The sequence below is a fragment of the Euprymna scolopes genome, chromosome 19, assembly GCF_053919585.1.
Source record: "Euprymna scolopes isolate OS-2025 chromosome 19, ASM5391958v1, whole genome shotgun sequence".
Taxonomy (NCBI): Eukaryota; Metazoa; Mollusca; class Cephalopoda; order Sepiida; family Sepiolidae; genus Euprymna; species Euprymna scolopes.
In genome coordinates this window covers 787623-812140 of record NC_136500.1, presented here as the reverse complement: position 1 = coordinate 812140, position 24518 = coordinate 787623, and the positions used below count along the sequence as shown (strand labels likewise).

Genomic DNA, 24518 nt, shown 5'->3' with positions numbered 1-24518 from the left:
TAGGAGATGTCCTTTTCTCCTCCTTGCAACCTCTATCTCACAGAAGAGATGTTGCGAGTTTGTCTCTGATGTATCGTTATTTTCATGGAAAGTGTTCAACTGAGCTTCAATCTATGGTCCCCCCTCGCCAAACTTTCACAAGAAACACTCGTCTAGCTGTAAACACTATCAATAATTTCCCCCACTCTTTATCTGTGCCTAAACCTAAACGTAGATTCCATGAACAAAGCTTCTTTCTTAGAACTGCACGCCTGTGGAATTGTCTTCCGTTTTCCTGCTTTCCGGCTGACTACAATATGGTTTTGTTCAAGTCTAAAGTAAATAAGTTCTTGATGAGCCGTTCCATATAAGTTATTAAATTTACCAAATTTTCATTACTAATGATTACTATATTGACCAACTTCTACTGTACACTCTTTAACCCTTATCCTTGAGTGGCCTCTGGGCCTTGATAATGTGGTGATGCCTTTGTAAAAAAAAAAAAAAAAAAAAAAAAAAAATCTACGTTTTGATTTAGGCACAGATAAGGAATGGGGAAAATTATTGACGGTGGTTTCAGCTAGTCTGGTGTTTTTTAAAAAAGATTGGCGAGGGGGGGCAGAGAATGGAGCTCAGACGAGCACTTGCCATGGAAATAACGATAGAACAGAGCCAGGCTTGCTACGTCTCTTCTGTGGGAGAGAGGTTGCAGGGAAAAGAAAAGGGCATCCCCTACCAAGCCATGAAGTCTATTTTGTACTCTGTCAAGGCAGGATAGGCTATTTTTAGCAGCTCCTGCCCAGATGTGGCAGCAGTACTCCATCTTTGGACGTACTTGGCTCTTATATAGATAGAGAATTGCATCAGTAGTGAGATATCTTCTGGAGCGGTAGAAGGATCCCACCATCTTTCCAGCGACCTTGGCCACAGACTTGATGTATGTGTTCCATTTAAGATCAGGAGTAAAGGTCAAACCCAGAAGCTTGCACCCCTATATATGTATATAGAATTATACAACTATACATATTCATACAAACACAAATACACACACATACACAGACATTATATATATATATATATATATATATATATATATATATATATATATATATATATACACACACACACACACACACAGACGTGCACATCTACGCTAAGCAAGTAAAGTTAGGGCAAACAAATAAATAAACAAACAAAACAAAGGATAAATAAACAAGCGGGTGTAGTTAACAATGCGAGGTTAAGTAGACGCACTGTGAGATGTGTTCAAAATACATGTTGCTGGTTTAATTTTTGGGGGTTTGTATTGATTTGCGTTGCTTATTGGATATGGATTAATTTATAGTTTCTAGAAAAAAAATTTTTTAAATGGGGTATAAAGGTTTAAAAGTTAAATATTAAGTTCATATATATATATATATATATATATATATATATATATATATATATATATAGGGGGTGGGCTCTCAACATGGTGCTTTGGGCAGTGGTTATGCTTAACTCCATTTTCAGTGTCAAGTGCATTGTGGATATAGGCATACACACACATACATACATAAAAGTCCAGATATAGCTATGTCTGCATACATACGCTCACCCATGCGTACATATATAGATACACATATACATACAGACACTGGCATCCAGATGTACGCATACACATACATGCGCACACAGACGTAGATATACAAATATATATCCATGTACACATATCTCATATATATGTGAACTTAGCGATGCATCTACCTAACCTCGCAATATAACTACAGCCACTATTTACTTATTTATTTATTAATTTTTTTTTTATTTATTATTGTTTATTTGTCCTAACTTTACCTTATTTACTTAGTATAAATATATGCATGTCTGTGTGTGTCTATACATATCTGTATGTTTATACTTTTATTAATATCTATATTTATATAATTGCATATACGTGTATAGGGGTAGATGCGTATGTATGTATGTACATCTACTTCTTACTGGTGACCTTATCTCAACATATATGTATATAGGTAGGCATGTGTGTATATATATATATGTGTATATGTGTCTATATATATATTTGTGAGTGTATATATGTGTATAAGAGTTGTGTGTATATGTGTGCATATGGACCCATGTATGTTTGCATATACTTTGTTTATATATGTGTGTGTACGTATGTGTCTGTATATGGGTGTGTAGAAATGTACATATGTATGTATGCGAATTTGCGCATGCGTTAACATATGTATTTTAAAAAAAAACAATCTCTTCTAAAACACTTCCAATTACTAACAACCACTTCTGTAAGGCCTGACGCAGCTGTTAGACCGTAAATATGGTTCAACATCTGAAACATATGTAGTCAAACAGATAAAACAGTAATAAAAAAAATAAAACATATATTTGCTCTGCAATAATATTGAGCACTCTCTTCAGGTTTTTACTAATTACCAGTTTTACCAAATATATATATATAGGTTGTATTAATTAGTTTCATAGATGTAAATCCAGTGAAACTCGCATGATTATTAATGTGCTCCATGTAGAACAGACCTGAAACGTGTATGCACATATGTAACCAATAATGTTTGTATAATAAAGACTATATATATATATATATATATATATATAACTACTTAATTTACTCACATAAAATCAATATACAAAAGTATAGATTTATGCGTAAACTTTAAGTATTTACTTCAAAAGTGCTCAATACGTAGGTAGAGCTAGTTAGTAAGTTATATATTTTATTTATTGGAATCCTTTGTGATGACTTATTTCTACATTTATTTATCCTGTCTTGATTTACCACCTGAAGAAAGTCAGTGGAATACTTGGCCGAAACGTGACATTACATGTATTTCCAAAGAATGGATAAAATATGAAATCGTAGTAAAATGTTAAAATAAGCTAAAATTATTATTTTTGTATATGTGATTACAGTTGACTAATCCAATGAGTATAACATTGTGGGAGTGTATATATGATGTGTACGTGTTTTTTAGTGGTTAGATTGTATGAGAGTGTATATATGTTTGCATATACATATCACTGTCATCTGTATGACGTGTGTACATACGTGTGTTCGTTTATGACCATCTTGCATGATAGTCTAATCTAGAGTTCATTGTGAGTGTATGTACATTTAATTACAGTACCCTAACTCTTTATTTATAATTTTTCCAATGTATTAATCCACACATCATATTTAATCCTTGTTAAACTGTAGTAGATGTTAACCTTAAATCTACACCCTGTAGTCATGCATGTCCTCACCCGTGTATCCATTAATAACATGAATTAAAAAAAAATAAGACTATTGTAGCACAAATGGCAATACCAATTTCTAAACGATTCTTTCCTTCATTAACACATATACATCTATCGTGTTACCTCAATATAATTTCCTTGCAACATAAACTTTTACTGACCAGGTTTCACTTCCATACATCATCACACTACATACATATGCCTGACAGTTATTTCCCTTGGTCAACAGTGGTAATGCTCTGCTGTTCAATAAGTTCCCTGAATTTATTCTGTCCACTGCTAACTATTGTAATCCCTCCGCTCCATGTGCTCCAATGGTATCACCAAGGTAACAAAACTTCTGTAAATAGCTTCACGAAAATTACTTTCTCCACATCTGATTTCTCATCCATCTACATTGTCTTATATTTGTTGCACACAGACTGATTATCACCTTTCAACCTACCTGTAATTGCATCCGACTCCCTTTCCACAAACTGAGGGGAGGAACTTTCCTCTTTCAACACAACTACTAATAATCATTTTGACAATTAGGTACATACAATTTAATGGCAAAAACTGATAAGGCCATCATTTTGAAAGCCGGCTTATAATTTTTTTCCTAAGTTTCCAGTTACTTTTTGATTGTGTTTGAAAGATTAAAGCCTAAAGTTAATCTCTAACAAGAAAAAATGTATTTTTATGCGTGAAAAAAAAGTTATAATGAAAAATGTTTTCACGGTGGCTCAAAAACCTCGAAAACTCAGCTAAATTTGAAGGTTAAATAAATTGTGTTGGATAGCCATGTATTAAATTATCGATGAACGATGTTTTGTTTGAGCTGGACTGAAACGATGATATGGACATATCGACACATTATTTTGGGGGATAACAAATACTTGTATATGAGGACTTCAAATGAAAAGAGGAGATAATGTTCCATTGATGGAGAGTTTGACAAATGTTCTTTGGTGAAGAAAAAGAGGAGTGTATATAATAACAGACGATATAAAAGACAGAGTCTGTAAACATTTAACATGACAGTAACAACCGGGACAAATTCACATACCTGTTTCTTCAAAAGATGACACCACAAAGTTATATTTCATATAACATTTATTCACACACCATCAACATTTCGGAGATGTTTTGACCACATTTTGGATCATGACTTCACTGGTTTCCACCGTGTCTTCTCGACTTGGTTTTCTTCAACTGACCTCTTCAACTCCTTTCAACTCTTCTAATGTCTGTGTGCATATTAAAAACTATTTTTTTGTGATTACGTCATTTGTACATCCTATTAGCCAACATCTGTATCATGTATCTGGGTATTATTATTGTTAACACACATTCATTTTCTGAAAACATTTGTTTTTTATTTATCTAAAATTCCTTCTTAGACTTGGTTATATAATCTAGTCAAGTTAAATTCCTAAAACATCATTTAATCATATTTGTCCTTGAACTACATTTTTCTCTTTAAAACCAATCTAATTCAATCTACCCAATAATAATATTAATCTTCTTGCTCAGGTAATTCGGCGATGCCTTGGGAGTGCTAATATACAACAATTGTAAAAATTCCTTGAAAGATAAATCTTAGTTTTCTGGACCTATTCCAAAGATAATTAGTAAAGTCTCAAGATACTGAATTTTTTTAAAAATTGCTTAATTATCCCCTTAAAAGCAAGTTTAGTAATAGAAATAGATCTCCTTTGCAGCAAATAAAAGGTTTGCGCAGAATTTCTATGGAAGCCCAAAATGTCAAAAATTCAATTTTATTTAAATTTATAGAGAAATTGAAACATTATTATACCTTAATTTCTATATTTTTGAAAATTATAAAAGTATTTATTAAATTAGGTAATCCTATTTCTTGTAATGAAAAAAGGAAGTGTTTATTTAATTAGAATATTTTTTTTTTTTACATGAAGGCTTGATTTATTTTTAAACATGATGTAACAAATTAAAATAATCATTTTTAAATAAAAGTAAAAGTGCGTTTTAAGTGTGAAAAAAGTCAATTGAAATCACTAATTATGTTATATTGTTGGTTCCCAGAAAACTGCTGGGAACCTAATCATGGACAATTGTTAATAGAAAAATGTTTGGATGGCAAAAAGAATGTTATCGAAACAAATTAGGTATTTTAGAGAGATAAAATATTTATATAAATTTGGAATTTTTAACATAAACAAACAGTTAAGAATTTTAGTTTTCAAAATAATGAATGGATTATACCACAAAGATAAGATGATTTGATTCTTTCGTGCTGCATTGTAGTGATGATATAGTTGGGAAGGAAGAGAGAGAGATATACACATAGTAGGGAGTCAGCTAGCAACCGGGTTAGATAGCGATCGGTAGTAATGGTTTCTGTACACCTTGGAAACTATCAGATGCAGAAAATGGCAAGAATGTAGAAACAAGAAAAAGTGTACAACTTCCAAATTGGGGAATATCTGAAAATAAAAGTTGCTTGAAAATATAACTAAAGACTTGATGGTCATTCTTTGGGATGAATCTTAATTGTAGCTTTTGCATATCCATCGATCAAGACCAAAAGGTGTCTGAAGATATGTTTCCCTTTTTGGCCAGATGTAAACCCCACTGTTATCCATCCCTTTTTTAAAAGGAACTGTCTGTATGTTAATGCTTGTTTGAATTGTTTATTATATTGTTATTTAAAAGAAAAGTGGATTGCTAATCGAGGTTTGTTTGAAATCCATACAACTTGAGCGTATCTCCACAATAGATGCAAACAGAAAACAAAATCTCTTGCACTTTTAAATAATACATAACAGGAATGGAATGATTTGAAAATGTGTGACAACACTTGACAGCATAGAGGGGTCGCAAAGTGCGTATGTGTGTGTGTGGGCAAAATGTCAGAAAGATAATGTGTCTACTTGTTCTGTCCATGATCCCTGCTTCTCTTGTTATCTGCCGCATCTATTTTATTGGCACGGATGATGTCAGAACATTCCACCACGCATTATCTGAAATGTTGGTCAATCCAACTGATCCAATCCTTGGGGATTCTATGTACCCCATGTTGACTTCTTTGACATCATTGCAAGTGCGATTGGATCCAGGATCTGATCGACTTTCCTTTTGCATCATCTTCAAAATCCTGAACAACCAACTGTGCCCCTCTGCCAGCTACAACTCCACCCAGCCTCTGTAACAATATGTCTTAACACCACACATGCATCACAGCAAATATTATATCAATATGTGCAAACATAGATGAACACTAGACAATCACATATAAACTCTATTACATATAGATAAACTAGACGATCATAAATACATTACGTGTACAGGCACATTCAATAGACATGTTATACACACTCGTAAATGAACACATTAAAGAGACTCTTTATATAGATTGGCTATATAAGAATTACACTGACAATTTATTTATTGAACAAATAATCTAAAACAATTATTTATTAATCACGAAATAGAATATGGGATGCAAATGCTGTCTTTTTTTTTTTTTTTTTACAAGGTTGCTCATCTGTATTCTCTAAATTAATAGTTAGTAGAAATAATCTAATTTTCTTAGTTATTTTATTTAATTATTTATTTATTTTTTCTTAGTGATCCTGGATCTCAATTTTTTTTTTTCCAAGATTTGTTTATAGATTTTGGAAATCTGCCAGTCATTTTGCATTTATCTAGATAACATTCACTCTCATATTAACATGATTGTCATATGAGGCAATACCCAATATGTATTCACTAAACCAACTGATGATTTTTTAAAGAATATCTTTATTGACAATCAAAATTTTAGTTTAGGTAAACACTTAAAATTTTTTAAATAAAGTTGCTAAATTATATAAGTAAAAAATATTTGAGATAGATGTGGGCAAGTTAGATGTCTTCTAAATTTCAATAGTCTAGCAGCTATAAACTATAATTTGTTCTTTATATATGTGTATCATTTTATGATGCTTGTCTGATAACCACATCTGATATTGTCATCATCGTAATTGACCAGATCATTGCTGATGAAGGTATCCAATTTTGTTAATTATATGCATTACAATCAACAAGCATAACCATTCTCTTCATTTTTTTCTTTTCTTTTAAGGGGCTGGCGGCACACAACGTTTGACAAGAGCTGTGGGGAAATCCAAAGCAATGGAACTAATTCTAACTGGCAACATGATCACAGCTGCTGAAGCAGAAAAAATTGGTAAGTCTGAAGATTCTTGAAGGCAATATATCAAAATGGGACGGCATTCATAATGGTAAAATATTTGGTGCTGAAATCTTAAGTGTGATTGGAAGAGTTCCATTCCTGACCCCAGTGATAGATTGTTTTCTTCTACTGACTTGGATTTTTATTGTATTTTCATCAATAAAATCTGCATCCTACAAAAATGAGATTCTAAAAAATAAGATTTTGTTAGGAAAATTGACCAACTAGAGGAAAGAATCCCTTTAACTTTGCTTCATCAGAAGCTTGGTATTGATGGTATTATGAATGCCTTACACATTCGATGTCTCAGGTGGTTTGGCCATGTACAGCATGCTACTTCCTACATCAACTACATAACATGACTGGATACCTCTGTAGAGACACAGTAATTCAAAACTAGTCTATAGTTTTGTGCATAGTGAACATGCACACAATGCACAGCACCTTCAGTTTGAGACATATATGGTTATCGTCCCTTATTTTCAGCAGTTGCATGTTTCAGCCTCTTTTTTTTCTCTTTCCTTCGTGGCACGCAACAGTGACTACACACACCACGCGTTCAAAGTTTTAGTTTGGACATGCAAACTGACTCAGTAATGAACAAACAAAACAATGCTCAAGTATTCTTTGGAGAGTGAAAATCTGGTCAGTATATCTTCAATCTGGGCAAAATCCGCATTGGCTTTTCTTTTTTTTTTTTTTTTTTTTTTTTTACACAGTGATCACCACTTATCAAGGCCCGGAAGCCACTCAGGGATAAGGGTTATTGCAAGTACATTACGTTAGTGTGGAGATTTGATGGTTTGGCCTTATCCAAGTGTCTTTGTTTTTTGAATTGCTTCAACAGGATGGTGGTGTGAAGATTTTTGTGCTGATATCGATAATAAAGCTAATAACACAATAATTACTGCACAGTGTTTATCATCTTTCTTGTAAAAGAGAAGCAGGACAGCATAGCTCTAGTCTTTTAGGAGTTTTTCAGTTTCTCAGACATGGGTGAAAATTTGGTGATGAGTTGGGACCAATACGCCTGAAGAATGTTTGCCGATTTCAGGGAAGGTAATGTTTTCCTGTTTGGTAAGATTTTCTGTTCCTTTATTACGAAGCAAATATTTGTTATGTCCTTTTTGTTGAACTGTTGTTGAAGGTAGATATATCTGTTTATTATATGTTAAAAATGTATACACATGCAACAAACATTACATATGTACATGATTTGATCGTCTCATTTATACATACCTGTTTTATATACCCTCATGATACATCCCTCCAAGTTATACAGAACCCGGCAATATAACAATTGGTGGGGGCTAGGCCACATCCTCAGGTTAAGAAATTTGTTGATTTCAGATTCATTTGCATTAACCACTTATGTCCCTAGTTTGGACTTATTTTCGCTTCTCATCAAAATGTCTGACTTTTCTTGGATAATTTCACATTTTTTGTACGTTTTTTTTTTTCAGGTTTGGTGAGTAAAATCACTTCAAGTGATGAACTTATGACTGCAACAATGGAGACTGCAGAAAAAATTGCTAGTCAATCAAAACTGGTAACGGCCATGTGTAAAGAAGCAATCAATGCCGGTAAGCATACAATTTTTGCTCACCTCCTCCTGTGTGTGAAAATTCTTGGGCAAAACATTGTTAAACAAATGATATGAAAAACAAACCAAACAATATCTGAAATTTCCAAAAAAAGACAAAATACAATTAAAAAATTTTTGACTAATATCATTCCATTTCTTCACAAAATTTTAGCACAGTAAAAGTAAACAAACAGATACTATATACAAAAATCTTCTAAACTATTAACACAAACTCATGTGGTCATCTCCTATATAATAAAACTAGTCTGAGTGCCAGATATTGCCCAGGTGTTTGGAGGTGTGTGTTGAGCAAAAACAAAAGTGGTAGTAGGAAGGCAGGCTTGAACCTGTACCGCGAAGGAGAAAAAGAATGTGAAAAAATAAAAACGTGATGTCTTTGCTGTTGTGTCCATCACCAAATCTGAAGTGACAAATGTTTAAAGAGGGGATGACTTTAAAAAATATTGGCAAAAAAAAGCCACTTCTCCCTGTGGAAAAGTGCCCAGTTGAGGGTGAAGGAATTAATGTTTTTAACTAATTTTTCGATATTTGTCATCCGAAGTGTCGAGCTTCAAAACGATATCGATCTTGTGAAAATCCGTCACTTCTGTCAAAAGTTTTAGCAAGATATACATGCATTTAAACAGACAGGTTAGATTTATATAATAGACTAGCCTGGATACCCGACTTGCCTGGGTGTTTGGAGGTGTGTGTTGAGCAAAAAAAAAAAAAGTAGCAGTAGGGAGGCAGGCTCCAACCCATGTCGTGAGGGAGGAAAAGAATGTGAAAAAAAAATGTCACATCTTTCTGTTGTGGCCATCACCAAACTGGAAGTGGCAAAGGTTTAAATTTAGGCTAGTCAATCAAAAAGAGGGGATGACTTTCGAAAATGTCGGCAAAAAAAGACACTTCTCCCTGTAGAAAAGTGCCCAGTTGAGAATGAAGGAATTAATGTTTTTAGTCAATTTTTCAATATTTTTCATCCAAAGGGTCGAGCTTCAAAACGATACCAATCTTGTGAAAATCTGTCGCCTCTGTCAAAAGTTTTAGGCAGACATACATACATTTAAACAGACAGGTGATATTTATATTATAGATGACTGTACAAATTCCCCTCTGGAGCAAAGTATCATAGGTTTGCAACAACAGATGTCACATACAATTTCAATACATCTAGCTTAATAGTCACTATCCTATGCACCTTCCAAACACCATGATATCAACATTCAGTTGTGATAATACAATGCTACATTGCATCTGACGAGCAACACCATTACAATCGCATCATCTTTAGAGGAAAGAGTTCCTATTTTTCTCTCTATGTATTTAGCCTACCACTGCTACTAGAACCAATTCTACATGTTCCACAAATTTTGTGATTACACTGACCGTAACTGGCTCATAGATACATACACATAACATAATCTTTCCAATTTCAGATTTATTCTGATTGGCTGAGCTCTGAAAATTCTCATATTCAGGAATCCAGTTATTCATTTTATAACCAAATGCTTACTATGGCATCATATTTTACCCCAAAGTTAAGTTCATCTACTTAATAGGTCATTCCAGAAATGTAAGATAGAAAAAAAAATCATTAAACTAATATTATATAACATATTTACTTGCTTTCTTTTACAAATTTAAAATAGGTTATCCACTATAAGATTCTCCTATGTTATCATGGTAAAGTTAGGCATAGCTTTGAGAAGTCAGAACACAAAGATAAATGCATTCTGGCATACAAAAAATATCTGAGCAAACTCATTAGCATTTCTCAATAGAAGAGATACTTTAGGTGATTAGCAATACTCTAACCATTTTTTCTTTTACTGCTTTTTTACCCCAAACAAGGCACAGTGCCACTTGGATGTAAGGGACTACTATTTCGGACAACAGTTAGAAGGTAAAGCCTGGGAGGGTTGATCTAGAACTGAACAGAACTATACCTCAGTCCAACAGTAACAATGCTGTTGTTGGACTGAAACCATCATCAATGGACCTGAGGTCATCTTGTCAGCATCAGATAAGGCCAAACTATTTGCAAATGAACTTTGCAGCTAATTCTAGCCTATGCGATGAAGGCCATTAACTCCCCGTATTTCCTCCTATAACGGACAACACGTTCAGCAACATACAATTATCTGTGCGTGATGTCGCCAAGCTAATCAAGAACCTTGATTCCAGTAAAGCAACTGGCCCTGACGGCATTCCAATCATTGTGCTGAAAAAGCTTCAACTAGAACTTGCCCTCATACTTACAAAACTCTTTAAGCATTGCCTTAAAGAGAAGTGCTTCCCAAAACCCTGGAAAACCCCATCAGTATGCCCTGTATTTAAGAATTCAGGTGATAAGTCATCTCCCTCTCAATACAGACCAATACGTCTCCTGTGTGTCATGAGTAAGCTGCTGGAATCTATATTAAATAGAGAAGTAGTCAACCACCTCAGCAGAAAAACCTTCTTAGTGATAAGCAATATGGTTTCCATTCTGCCAGATCTACAGCAGATGTGCTAACTGTTATATCTCATAGGATTAGCGAATCTCTTGACAAAGGCTTCCTTTCTAGGGCAATTGCTCTTGACATATCAAAGGCCTTCAATAGGGTATGGCATAAGGGCCTACTTCACAAGAGTTCCAGCTACGGTATTACTGGAAATGTTTTCTCAATCATTAAATCATTTCTCTCCGATAGGCTCATAAGAGTAGTGGCTGATGGGCAGAAATCAGAGGCCTTCAATATTAATGCTGGAGTCCCTCAGGGGTCCATCCTAGGCCCAACTCTCTTCCTGATATGCATCAATGATCTCCCAAAACACATACTAAAATCCTTTGTTGACATCTATGCTGATGACACGACCATCTATGGCAACACATCAAAGGCTGTAAATGACAAAGTTCTCTCAGATTCTCTCTCCTCTGATCTTGAGCGCGTGGTACAGTGGGGAAGGAGGTGGCTGGTTACTTTAATTCATCTAAAACCAAGCTCCTATCTTTACATCATCAACGTTCTCATCCCCATCTGGCATTAATTGAAATGGGTGGCTCTCGTCTAGGGGAAGCTCCATGTTTTGATAAGCTTCTGGGCTTGACCTTTACCCCTGACCTGAAATAGAACACGTACATCAAGTCAGTTGCCAAGGTCGCTGGAAAAATGGTAGAATCCTTCTACCACTCCAGAAGATATCTCACCCCTGATGCAATTCTCTATCTGTATAAAAGCCAAGTACGTCCAAGGATGGAGTACTGCTGCCACATCTGGACAGGAGCCGCTAAAAACAGCCTATCCTGCATTGACAGAGTACAAATAGTCTTCGTGGCCTAGTGGGTGATGCTCTTTTCTCTTCCCTGCAACCTCTCTCCCACAGGAGAGATGCTGCGAGCCTGTCTTTGTTTTATCTTTACTACTATGGTAGGTGCTCGTCTGAGCTCCAATCTCTGGTCCCCCCTCGCCAATCTTTCACGATAAACCCCCGCCTAGCTGAAACCACTGTCAAAAATTTTCCCCACTCCTTATCTGTGCCAAAATGAAAACGTAGATTCCATGAACAAAACTTCTTTCTTAGAAGTGCACGCCTGTGGAACTCTGTTCCGGTTGCCTGTTTCCCACCTAACTACAACCTGGATGTCTTCAAGTCCAATGTAAACAAATTCCTGATGACCCGCCTCCTTAAGTAAGACACTTTATCAAATCTCCAACACTAACGTACTGCACACACAATAACCCTTATCCTCGAGTGGCTTCCGGGCCTTGATAAGTGGTGACTACCTTGTAAAAAAAAAAAAAAAAAAAAACTTGGTAAATCCGTGAGGTTGACAAAATGCACTTGAAGAAATTCTGAGGTTACATTGTGAAAAGTGAAAATAATGCCTAAGATGAGAAGAGTAGTCGAAGTAATTCAAAGAATACAAATTATTAATTTTCATTTAAAAACATGAAAGTTGTTGCAAAATTTTACATGTCACCCATGTTGTCAGATAAATTTCAATTATTTTTACTTTTGTCTAATTTCTTTTCTTCATTTTCTCTTCACCAGCATATGAAATGAGTTTGACTGAAGGCTGCCATTTCGAAAAACGATTATTCCATGCTACTTTTGCAACTGTAAGTTTTTCAGTTTTTTTATATCTAAAATATATGCATATCTAATAAAATGACTGAATGTAAATAGTTTCAAGAAATTTCAATGTTTTAATACAATTTACTTAAAATGTTAAAACAATTTAATTAACTTTCTATTCGACAGATTAAATGCTTTAAAATAAAGACCTGGTCAGAAGTAGGTTAATTTGGAAGTAAATTTTTAAAAGCTGTCCACCACATGTCAGCATGTAAAGCAAATGTTAAACAAACTACAATTATGATTAAGTGATAATCAGTCGTATTAACAAGAACAATATTATATAGACTTTTTTTAAAACTCTTTTTGTTACATGTCAACCCTGACTTAAATTTTCTATCATTAATAATTAATAGTTCAATTACAATCATCTAAAATCATACCTTGCTTTGTTTTTTTGGCTGGCATTATGTTTTCCTCCCGACTGAGAAAATGTCACCATTGTAATTAAAACCACTACAAGTACATAACCTCAATTATATTAATTAACCAAATATCGTCTTACAGAGTAGCTAGTTATATTTGTCTCAGCGCATTGATCATGTTGGCTGAAATTGAGAGGGGAAATAGATACTTATTTGTACATTAGTTCATGAAATATTAGGTTGGTGCAAAAATAATGTTTTTGATATTCAACTTCAAAGGATCATAACTCATTTCATAATAGATTTTATTAGTTGAAATAAGAACCATTAGAATCGACACATTTTTGCCAACGAGAAACCAGTTTATTTATCCCATTAGCATAGAAATCCTGAGTTCTGGAAGCTATGAAGTCATTAAAGACTGATTCTTGGCTTTTGGAGCATTTTTTATGCAGGAAGTTGTCAAGATGCTTGAAAAAATGATAATCGGTGGGCAAGAGGTCTGGTGAATATGGCGGATGAGGCAGTCTCATAACCCAATTTATTCAGCTTTTACAGGGTCAGTTGAGCTACATGTGGCCGAGCGTTGTTATGGAGGAGAATTGGTCCCTTCATTTTGACCAATCTTGGGCACATACACTGGAGCTTCTAGTCCATTTTGTCAATTTGTCGGTAGTATGTCTCCGCCGTAATCGTTTCGCCCATATTCAAAAAACTGTGATGGATGAGACCGGCCGCAGATCATCAAACAGTCACCATAACCCTTTTTGATGCAATTTTGGCTTCAGAAAGTGCTGTGGAGCTTCTCCGGCATTCAACCATTGTTCCAAACATTGCTGATTGTCATAGAAGATCCACTTTTCATCACATGTCACAATCTGCTCGAGAAATAGGTTGTTTTTGTTGTGCAGAAGGAGCGTAGAAGACACCTCAAAATGATTTTTTGATTATCATTCAATTCATGCGGCACCTATTTATCCAACTTTTTTAACTTCCCTATTTGCTTTAAATGGCGAACAACTGTTGAGTGGTTGACCTCAAATTCAACAACAAATTCTCGTGTGGTTTTGCGAGGATCGGCTTCAATTAAAGCTTTCGAATGTTCGTTATCAATTGCAGTCGGCTGAAATCATATATAAAAGTAACATATATGAGAAAACCTAATATTTATGGAAGCTTACAGCTTAATTATTTCCAAATCTTAGAGTATTTTAACATGAATCTCGTCAGAACAAATCACCATACAGACTTTGCAGTCATGATCACTACCTTCTCAACCATTTGATATTTTATCTGAATTTATGATTCCCACAGTAGAGCCCATGTTGTCATGACAACATGACAACCGCAGTCTTTTTCGAGGGTGACATGTCTGACAACTTCCCCGTGTGCAGTAGAGTCTAGCAAGGTTGTGTGTTGGCTCCCACACTGTTTGGCATTTTCTTCTCAGTTCTTCTGCACCACAGTTTTGGAAATCACGAGGATAAAGACAGTGTGTTCCTTCATACTCGCTCTGATGGAGAACTTTTTAACTTGGTTCGCCTACGCGCCAAAACCAAGATTCGAAAAGTCCTAATACTTGAGCTGCTGTTTGCAGACGATGCTACATTGGTCTCGCACTCCGCAAGTGGACTCCAGCGGCTGCTTGACAAATTGAGCACTGCTTGTGCTGAGTTCGCGCTGGTAATCAGTGTGAAGAAGACAGTTGTAATACACCAGGGTGACGCATCACCAATCACCATCAATGGCCACGAACTAGAGACTGTCAAAAACTTTGCGTATCTTGGATCCAACATCAACATCAAGGGAGTATCCATTGAACAGGAGCTACAAACGTGCATAGGTAGATCTGCGTCTACTTTCAACTGACTACGTGAAAGAGCATGGTTCAATAAATACCTCACTTCTCGCACAAAATGCCGCATCTACGAATGCTATGTTCTGAGTACTCTACTGTATGGAGCAGAGACTTGGACCACGTATGCTCGTCACTAGAAAAGACTGAACGTCTACCATCTCCGATGCTTGCGACATATCATGGGCATCAATTGGTGGGATAGAATCACCAACTAAGAGGTGCTAAGACATGCCGGCAGCCGCTCCTTGTTCCAGACACTCAAGATCCGACGATTGAGTTGGCTTGGACACCTGCGCAGAATGCTCGGTGGCCGTCTCCCTAAGGATATCCTCTACAGTGAACTGGCAAATGAAACAAGAAGCCGTAGTCGCCCAGTGCTGCACTTTAAAGACGTGGCCAAACGGGATCTGATCGCTCTTGGCATCGATGTGAATGTGTGGGAGGAGCTAGCCGAAGATAGACCAGCATGGAGGCGTGCCTTGAGTAAGGGTGGCAAAGGACTTGAGAACCTTTGGTTCGAGAGGCTGGCACAGAGAAAACAAAACTAGTGATTACGTTTACTGTTGCTTGCATTAATCTTTTGTAGATTGCTTGCCATCATTACAGTAGAGCCGATAACCTGAAAGGTCATCTGTCAGATGTTTGCTGACCCCTGTCTACAATACATCCTGTTTATGGCTTAAACTTGCACAATATATTTATATTTATATTCTCAGACTAACTTCCTCATCTTGGTTGTTATAGTCACAACGTTTCAGCCGTTTTGCCCTCCAGCCTTCATCAGGTGTTTTGTATCGAACTGGGGAACCGTTTGTTAGGAGTCTCGAACCCAATTATTACGGGGGTACCGTGTTCGGACTCCAGCTAGGCTCTGGGACATAGTTGCTGATTCTCTGTTTTGAATGTTACTTTTCACTGCCTTCGTTCAGGATTGAACTCAGCACCTTTGGGTAACTGTAAACTTTGATACAATGTCTACGGTCTAGGACCACTCGGCCATATGTCACTAGTGGCCCTAGATGTTGTAATAATATTCAACATTTTATAAGTTCAGTTATTGCTGCTTATAATGTTCATTATTCAACAGTTGCTTTTTGATAACAATGAATGATGTCAGTTCGAGAATATGTAAGTTTACATTATTGAGGATAAATTATGGTTATAAATAATTTTAAAACAAGAAAGCAAGTATTTAAAATATGTATTTAATGTTTACTGATGTTGAATATATACAAGGATGAGAAATGGTAAAAATTATTTTTGAAATGGAAAAAGCTTTCAGCCAACATCAGTTGTTTTATTCTGTGTATCGCTCACACCGAGGATTGAACCTTCATCTTCAGAATATTGTCACAACTGAATTTTACCTAGTACTTTATCCTGAATGCCACAGATCCTGGTGGACAATTCTAATATGAATTTTGGGAGCCATAAACCTTTTTTGTTTTTACATGTACCATCTTACTACAGGTCACTTCTTATTACTATAGTTACATTGGCCGAAATGTTATGGAAATAAAACTCATGAGAACAGTAGTCTGAATAATATAAATTACTAACAGATGTATCCGGCATTGCCTGGTATTAAACCTAATGTTAAACTCTTTAAAAAAAAATCAGTAAAAAAATAAAACAGAAAAAACTGTGCATGTCAGTATTATATTTTTGCTAAACACTTCATTTTTGTAAGTAAAAAAAAAAAAAAAAAATATTCGAGCTGAGATTGAAACCAAAACCTAAAGACAGTGAATCTATTATGATAGTCATTAGGTCAGCTTGCCGCGATCTTTAAAAAGTGTTTTCAAACCTACTTATTCTTAACATAAGGAAGCTGTTATGTGAACAGTTCGCACATGCAGTCATGAAACAGTTCACAAACACATAAAAATTGATGAAAACTGATTAAAAATTTTCCACATGTCTGAATACCTTATATATCAAATTTTAAATTTGTAGATCAAAAATTCATTGAGTATATAGGTTGAGAGTTGTCCTCACACAGACATTCTCACTTTTATAGATTAATCATCCCAAAAATTCAGAAACATGACTTCAGAAATTATTTTTTTGATTACTTAATCAGATCTTTCTGAATTTATATTATTTTTAATAATACTAACAGGGAGACCTGATGTTGCCCGGGATTGAATGATGATCAACAAATGTTCCACACTTCTAATACTTTTATTGTCATTAAAATCAGTGAAATCGTCCATTCGTCAATCAAATTCACTGATTGCCTGCTGTATTCAAGAACCCAGCATTGTGCACCAGAAGGAAGCTCGCATGCCTCCCCATAGTTACTTAGTCAGCAATACATACTACTTTACATTGCACTGTAGAGAATTTACTGTTGATTTATGAAATTATTTTTGAATGATTTGAATCAAAGTTTAAAATGCAAAAGTCAAGTATCATGATTCAATTGTGCTTTAAACAGAAACATCTATGTTGAACATGCCCCTGGTTCCTCAAAGAACTTACTATTGATTTTAAACGCCATGCCCTTCTGCTTGTGTAGTCATAAAACTTCTCAAATGCACTTGTGATATTAGACTGTATAAAAATGTTAACTTTTTTTCAAAATCGAAAACCTATGTAAGAACATTCTCACACACATGAAGTACATTTTTGTGAAATTTCATAAAAATTAGCCTAGCTGTTTTGAACTCCATAAGGAACACACACACACACACACAAAGTGCCTTTTATATATAAGTAGAGATAGAGATAAGCATTTCAGAAATTTTTGTTTTAATAATTTAACTGCTTCAGAAATTTATTGTATTTGTTTGCTTTGAAATCTGTTTTATCTCTAATTATCTTTCAATTTATTTTGTTTCTTTTCTAGCATGACCGTAAAGAAGGAATGACGGCGTTTGTAGAGAAGAGGCCGCCCAAATTCACTGACAGTTAATCGAATCACTTGTTTGCTTTTTGTTAAGCTAATCAGTCGAGATGAGTTGTTCATTACGAGTACACAAAAATAGATTCCAGCATAAAAAACGAATAAATTGTGATTTTTATAGCAAAAGCATTTTGTTTTTTTATAAACTGAAAAATATTTTTCATTTTTTTTTTTTTTTTAAGATTGGGTTCACAAGAAATGCAGTTGAATTACTAATAGATGGAGAGAGTATGGTAAAGCTATTGAAGTTTTCAAAGTTTTGTCGCTTTGGTGATATCATTATAGCACAGGGTAGAGCAGGTTCTAGAGTGATTGTAAGAATGGCATAAGGAAACTTTTGTCATCACTAACCAGCAGAGTGTTAGACTGTTCCTTTAGTTGACAGTCCTATCTAGCAGTGTGATGTGAAAGTGAAATGCATTACTTGGAGAAAAATATGAGAGTGATACGATGGATGTGTAATGTGAGCCTTAAAATACAAGCTTAGCTGTGATGACCTCATAAAAAGATTACATTTAGAGAGTATCGAGAGATGTGTGCAGAAGAGTAGACTTTGATGGTATGGCCATGTTGAAGACTAGATAAAAGTTCTTGGCTTAGTAGAGGTAGAACTTGAAGTAACAGATTCAGTTCACAGAAGAAAACCAAGAAAAATATGTGTGCAAGTGATAAAAATGAAGCTCTCGTTGTGGAGATCACGGTCCAGTTTCTGCTCTCTGCCGAAAACTAAACCTATGCTTCCTACTGACAGTCCTTCAACAACATCTCCAATGGTTTGGACATGCAGCTCATTGACTAGAGGGAGAGCTCATTCACAAAATCCTCTCTCCCCTCGTCTCCAACTAGATAGCATAAATATGTCAGTGAGCAACTTAAGACCTGAGTGACAAAAATTAAGGGATGATCTGCATATCAGGTTCACAAGTAGTTGGAATCGGGATTGGCCAGTCATTTCCTGCAACCTGACCTAGGATCATTGGAACTGGATTGCGATGGTTCAAGATGCCATTCATGCTCAGGAGGATACCGGCTCAATCCAACCAAGATGGTAGCCGCTACAATTACAATAAAGTCCTGCTCAAAAATAGATTGCTTTGGAAGTCAATTTCTTAAGATCATTCGACACATACCAGTATCCAAAACAAATGTAAAATAGAATCTTGAATTGGAAGCCATGTTTAATTTCTGAAGAGTTTTCGATGCATAGCTATTCTGTACAAGTCCTGGAGAGGAAGAGTTTTTGGTGGGGAGCTGTTCTGTATAAGTCTCTGACTTATACAGAACATAATTTTGCAGGCAAAGAGCAAAAGATCTTTCTTGTGTTGACACGAAAACATGGTGTTGGAATGCTAAAAGATTCAATATTTTCATGAAACAATTCTGGTTTCTGATTGATTACAAGCAAAACGTGGCTCCATTTGATTAGTTGGTTCCTGTCACCAGTGTTTATAAGTAGAACCTTCCAACTTTCAGTGATCATACTCTTATTATTATTATTATTATATAAAAAATATTACAACATAGAATATGATGATCGTGATAATTTTATTTGCAAAAAAAGATTTTTTTTTAATTAAATAATTAAAAAGCAGAAACAGATTTATAAAAAAAAATTGAAACATTGCATTTTTGTTGCTATTTATTATAAAGCTCTACTAATAACTTGAACACTTTTGGAATTATACTCTAAATCCACCATCAAATATATTCTTATGATATATCTTAGCTTTTACATATATGTAACTGGCACCTGCCCAGCATTACTCAGAAAATAGTGAAAGTCCTGTATATTCATGCTTCCATGAACTCAAAACTTCCATATTACGATTTTTATTTTACATTAGAAGATTGTAGAGTCAAAGAAAATGAAGGAAGATGTACCCAGCATTGCCTGGTATTAAACGTAACATTAAATTTCTTTTAAAAAAAAAAAAAAATGAAGTAAAAAAAGAAACGGAAAGAAACTGAGACATGTGCATGCAAGTATTATGTTTTTTCTAAACAGTTCAGTTTTTTGTAAATAAAAAAAATACAAGAGCTGAGATCGAAACCAAAGTCTGAAGACGGTGAATCAAGTAGGATAAACATTATACCATCTTGCCATGATCTTTAAAGTGTTTTCAAACCTTGCTAAACAGTTGACAAACATAAAAATCCGATGACTCCCACATACCAATTTTTCAATTTTTACCCCTTACCAGCCCGTTTTTCCAGATAAAAACCGATTAAAAAGTTTTCAACATATCTGAATACTCCATATACCAAATTTCAAGTCTTTAGATCAAAAATTTGTTGAGTATATAGGTTGAGAATTGTCCTCACACACACAAACATTCTCACTTTTATAGATATATAGATTATTTAAGAAATTAAAGAATAAGATATTATCTTTGTTTTGTAATGATATTGTAAAACATACTATCTGAGTAACCTTTAAAAAAAGTTAAAATTCAATAAAACAAATGATGACCATGGTGGAAATGACCCCTACGTCTCCTACTATGCCGTCTCCCTGTATACTTTTTGCACTTCTGGTGTAATGACAATTGAAAATTTTGTTTAAGAAGGGCAACAATCGGTTTGTTTTTTTAGACTAGCAGGGAGACCTGATGTTGTTCAGATTGATGATCAACTAATGTTTCCCACTCCATATTTTTATTGTCATCAAAATTGGTGAAATTGCTCATTTCTAAATCAAATCAATTGATTGCCCGCTCTAGCTAGGGACCCATTGCGATGTACCAGGATGAAGCTTCACATGCCTCCTCGCAGTGACTTAGTTCACAATACATTGTAGTCTACATTGCACTGTAGAGAACTTACTGTTGATTTTATAAAATTATTTTTCATATATGTTTTCTCTTAAAGCTTAAAATGCAAAAGTCAAGTATCATACTTCAATTGTGCTTTAAACAGAAACATTAATTTCAAATGCGCCCTTGTTATATCAAAGAACTTACTATTGATTTTATATATCTGGTCTTTATGTTTGCAGTGGTTTGAATTCAAGTTTAAAATGAAAAAGTCAACTATCATGCTTTGGTTGTGCTCTAAACAGAAACATTCATTTCGAATGGGCCCATGTCATATCAAAGAGCCTCCTGTTGATTTTATATGTCGGGCCTTTCTACTTGTGTGGTAATAAAACTTCTCAAATGCACTTATGATGTTAGGCTGTATAAGGTGTTAACTTTAGTTAAAATCGCCTGTTCCTTCTTTCATCAAATTATTTCGGTTATCAATACTCATTGAAGTCACTGAGAAGGCGAAGCGTGGTTCCAAAAACCATTTTTGCTGGTATGGCATTCAAATCTTCTTTCACAATGGACTGAAGTTCAAGAAAAAAGAGTGGCAAATGTTCACGTCAGCAATGTGGTTTGAACTGAGCGGCTAGTGCAGTTTTGAGTCAATGATGAAAGCGGTCTACCATCTCATTAGCAGACGGGTGATAGGCAGTATTCACAATGTGAGAAGTTCTGAAGGACCAGCAAAGGTCTCGGAAGGTGTGTGATGTAAACTGGGAACATCTGTCAGTGATAACAGTGTTGGGTACACCATAGTTATAGATCTAGTTCTCGGCGAATGCACAGGCTACGACTTCTATTGAAATATTGGGCAAAGAAATTGTTGCTGGCCAACGTGTAAAATGATCTACTATGGTGAGTATGTAGCAAAGACCAGCAGTGGTCCAACAGTGTCCAGGTGAACATGAAAGAAACGAGTGTCAAGTACTGCAAAGTTGCCTGGGGTGGACTTCGTATGGCGATGTATTTTTGTAGTTTGACAGGAAATACATGCCTGAGTCCATTGGCATATGTCAGTGTTCATATTGGGCCAAAAAAAGACGAGTTGAGATCAACTTGATTGTTGCGCGTTTGCTGGGGTGTGTCAGGTTGTGAAAGTGACCAAAAATTTTCTTGTGACAAGGAGGCAAATATGGTCTTGGATGTGCAAGAGATGGATCGATTAACTTGTCCAAAAAAGATTGGAGCCTTTTTTAGCGAAATAGAAAAAAAAAAAAAAATAGATGGCTGACTGGGAAGCTATCAGGGATCTCATCAGAGATGCCCCAGGGGGAAATATTTTTTCTCTCCCTGCTGAACAGTGCGCAAATGAGACCACAGAATGGTTCAAAATGGCAATTGAGACACATGTTCCCATGCAGAAATTTTATAGCAAGCCTCACTCTCCCCAATAGTTTACTTCTGCTTGCACAACTGCCATTGCTCAAAGGCAGCATGCGTACCACAGATTTAACTGACATAAGTCCAGTTAAAACAGACAGAAGTATATAGAAGCTAGAAGTAACGTTAAGAAAGAAATAGCGACAGCTAAGAGAGAATTTACTGAAACCACCAAAAAATGCATAGAAGCACAAAAAATAGGAACCCACGACTTCTGGAAAATCTACAACAGTATATATATATATATATATATATATATATATAAAAACTAGGGTTTGTATTACTGTACACATAGATTCGAAAAAGTTGTCAAAAAACAAATATATAACAAACAAATATTATCAAAGGCAAGATAAGTTACTTTTCTACCAAACTGGATACATTTTTTTTGTTTTTATTCAATGTAACATGTTTATTCAGCTCGAAAAACATGCAGTGTTTACCGATGTATTGGAAAATTCAAAATGGCGCCCGACACTCTCTTTAACATGGTAAGTTCGGGAAAAGGTGTTATAAATAATAAACTAGACAAAATACTATTAAAAAAAAAACACCGAATATATATCAAAATATGTCACGGTAACATATATTGAGCGAGTTTCTAGCAGTATTTTGTATAGTTTATTATTTATAACATCTTTTCCCAAACTTACCGTGTTAAAGAGAGTGTCGGGCGCCATTTTGTATTTTCCAATACATCGGTAAACACTGTATGCTTTTCCAGCTGAATAAACATGTTACATTGAATAAAAACCTGAAAAATATATCCAGTTAGGTAGAAAAATAACTTATCTTGCCTTTGATAACATTTATTTGTTATATATTTGTATTTTGACAACTTTTTCGAATCTATGTGTACAGTAATACAAACCCAAAAACTAATAGTAAAATGACTTATGGGAAAATCATTTATTTAGACAACAATAACATAAGATTAACATGTACTATAAAATGGAAAATATTACTCATATTCACCCCAAAACAAGGCATATTGCCACTCGGACATAAGAAGTGTATACTTTGTACTATGTTTACAGGAGATGAACAAGATATTGGTTTACATTACATTTAAACTTCTGCATATTAGTACAATCAGAGAAGCAGGTAACCAGGCAGGAATTCTAAAGTCTAGCAGTTTGAGGGAAGAAGCTAATAGAGTAGAAGGCTTTCCAGTATCGACACAACCACCTTACAATTATTAACCCTTATCTTCGGGTGGCCTTTAAGCTTTGATAAATTTTGACTCCCAAGTAAAAAAAAAGACAGCTATTAGAGTAGAAGGTTTTCCAGTATCGACACAACCACCTTACAATCATTAACGCTTATCTTCGGGTGGCCTTTAAGCTTTGATAAATTTTGACTCCCAAGTAAAAAATAAGAAAGCTATTAGAGTAGAAGGTTTTCCAGCGTCTAAGAACCTCTACAGTCACTAATTTGTGCCAGTTGTAGAAAAACGTATGTATAATTTCAGCTACACTTTTTCTGTATATGTACGGACGTATATTGCTTTTAACAACTTAACGATTGTACAGTTCATGAAAACAGTCTTTATTGACATTTCAACTCGTACTTGTGACAAGTAGCATGCTTCAAGAAAGAGAGGAAGAGAGAGACAGAGAGGATGGGTTGGCAGATTTGTGACCAAATCGCTCTTTGTTATGTGGGTGTTTGTAACGACTGAATTCCATTGTTCTTTTGTCTGACAAATGTCATCAGAAGCCAGGTCAATATCTGGGATGTCCAGGCTGATTCTTTGTTTATGTTTGCTATTCACAAAATCAAGCATTGCCTGACCAATAATCCAACACAGTTAAGAGGAGAGATTTTTTTGTCATGTCGGGTATGTATGTTGAAGAGGTACAAGTGCAATGAGTTCATCAGAGCACATTCCATCAAAATACTTGTAAACACAGGGATGCAACATTGCGGCAAAGGTAGAGGGCATAGAGCTTAGTTGATAATCCAGGACCTATTAAATGGGATACGTTTCTTTGGATCCTGTCCAAGAGGAAGAGACTGGTGGTGAATGCACCAGCCCAGATAGCAACAATACTCCATGCA

The 24518-nt window shown here is 35.1% G+C and overlaps 1 protein-coding gene across 2 annotated transcripts in view; it reads left to right on the top strand.

Annotated features, from left to right (window-relative positions):
- The window catches only part of LOC145303401 (enoyl-CoA hydratase, mitochondrial-like), a 71804-nt gene extending 53405 nt beyond the window's left edge, over positions 1-18399 (top strand). For both annotated transcript variants that reach the window (XM_080144716.1, XM_080144715.1), the window contains exons 5-8: positions 7325-7429; positions 8899-9018; positions 13059-13126; positions 18217-18399. In XM_080144716.1, coding sequence (XP_080000842.1) covers positions 7325-7429; positions 8899-9018; positions 13059-13126; positions 18217-18282 — 359 coding nt within the window. In that variant the 3' untranslated portion in view covers positions 18283-18399. The remainder of the gene's footprint in view (positions 1-7324; positions 7430-8898; positions 9019-13058; positions 13127-18216) is intronic.
- The last annotated feature ends 6119 nt before the right edge of the window (positions 18400-24518 follow it).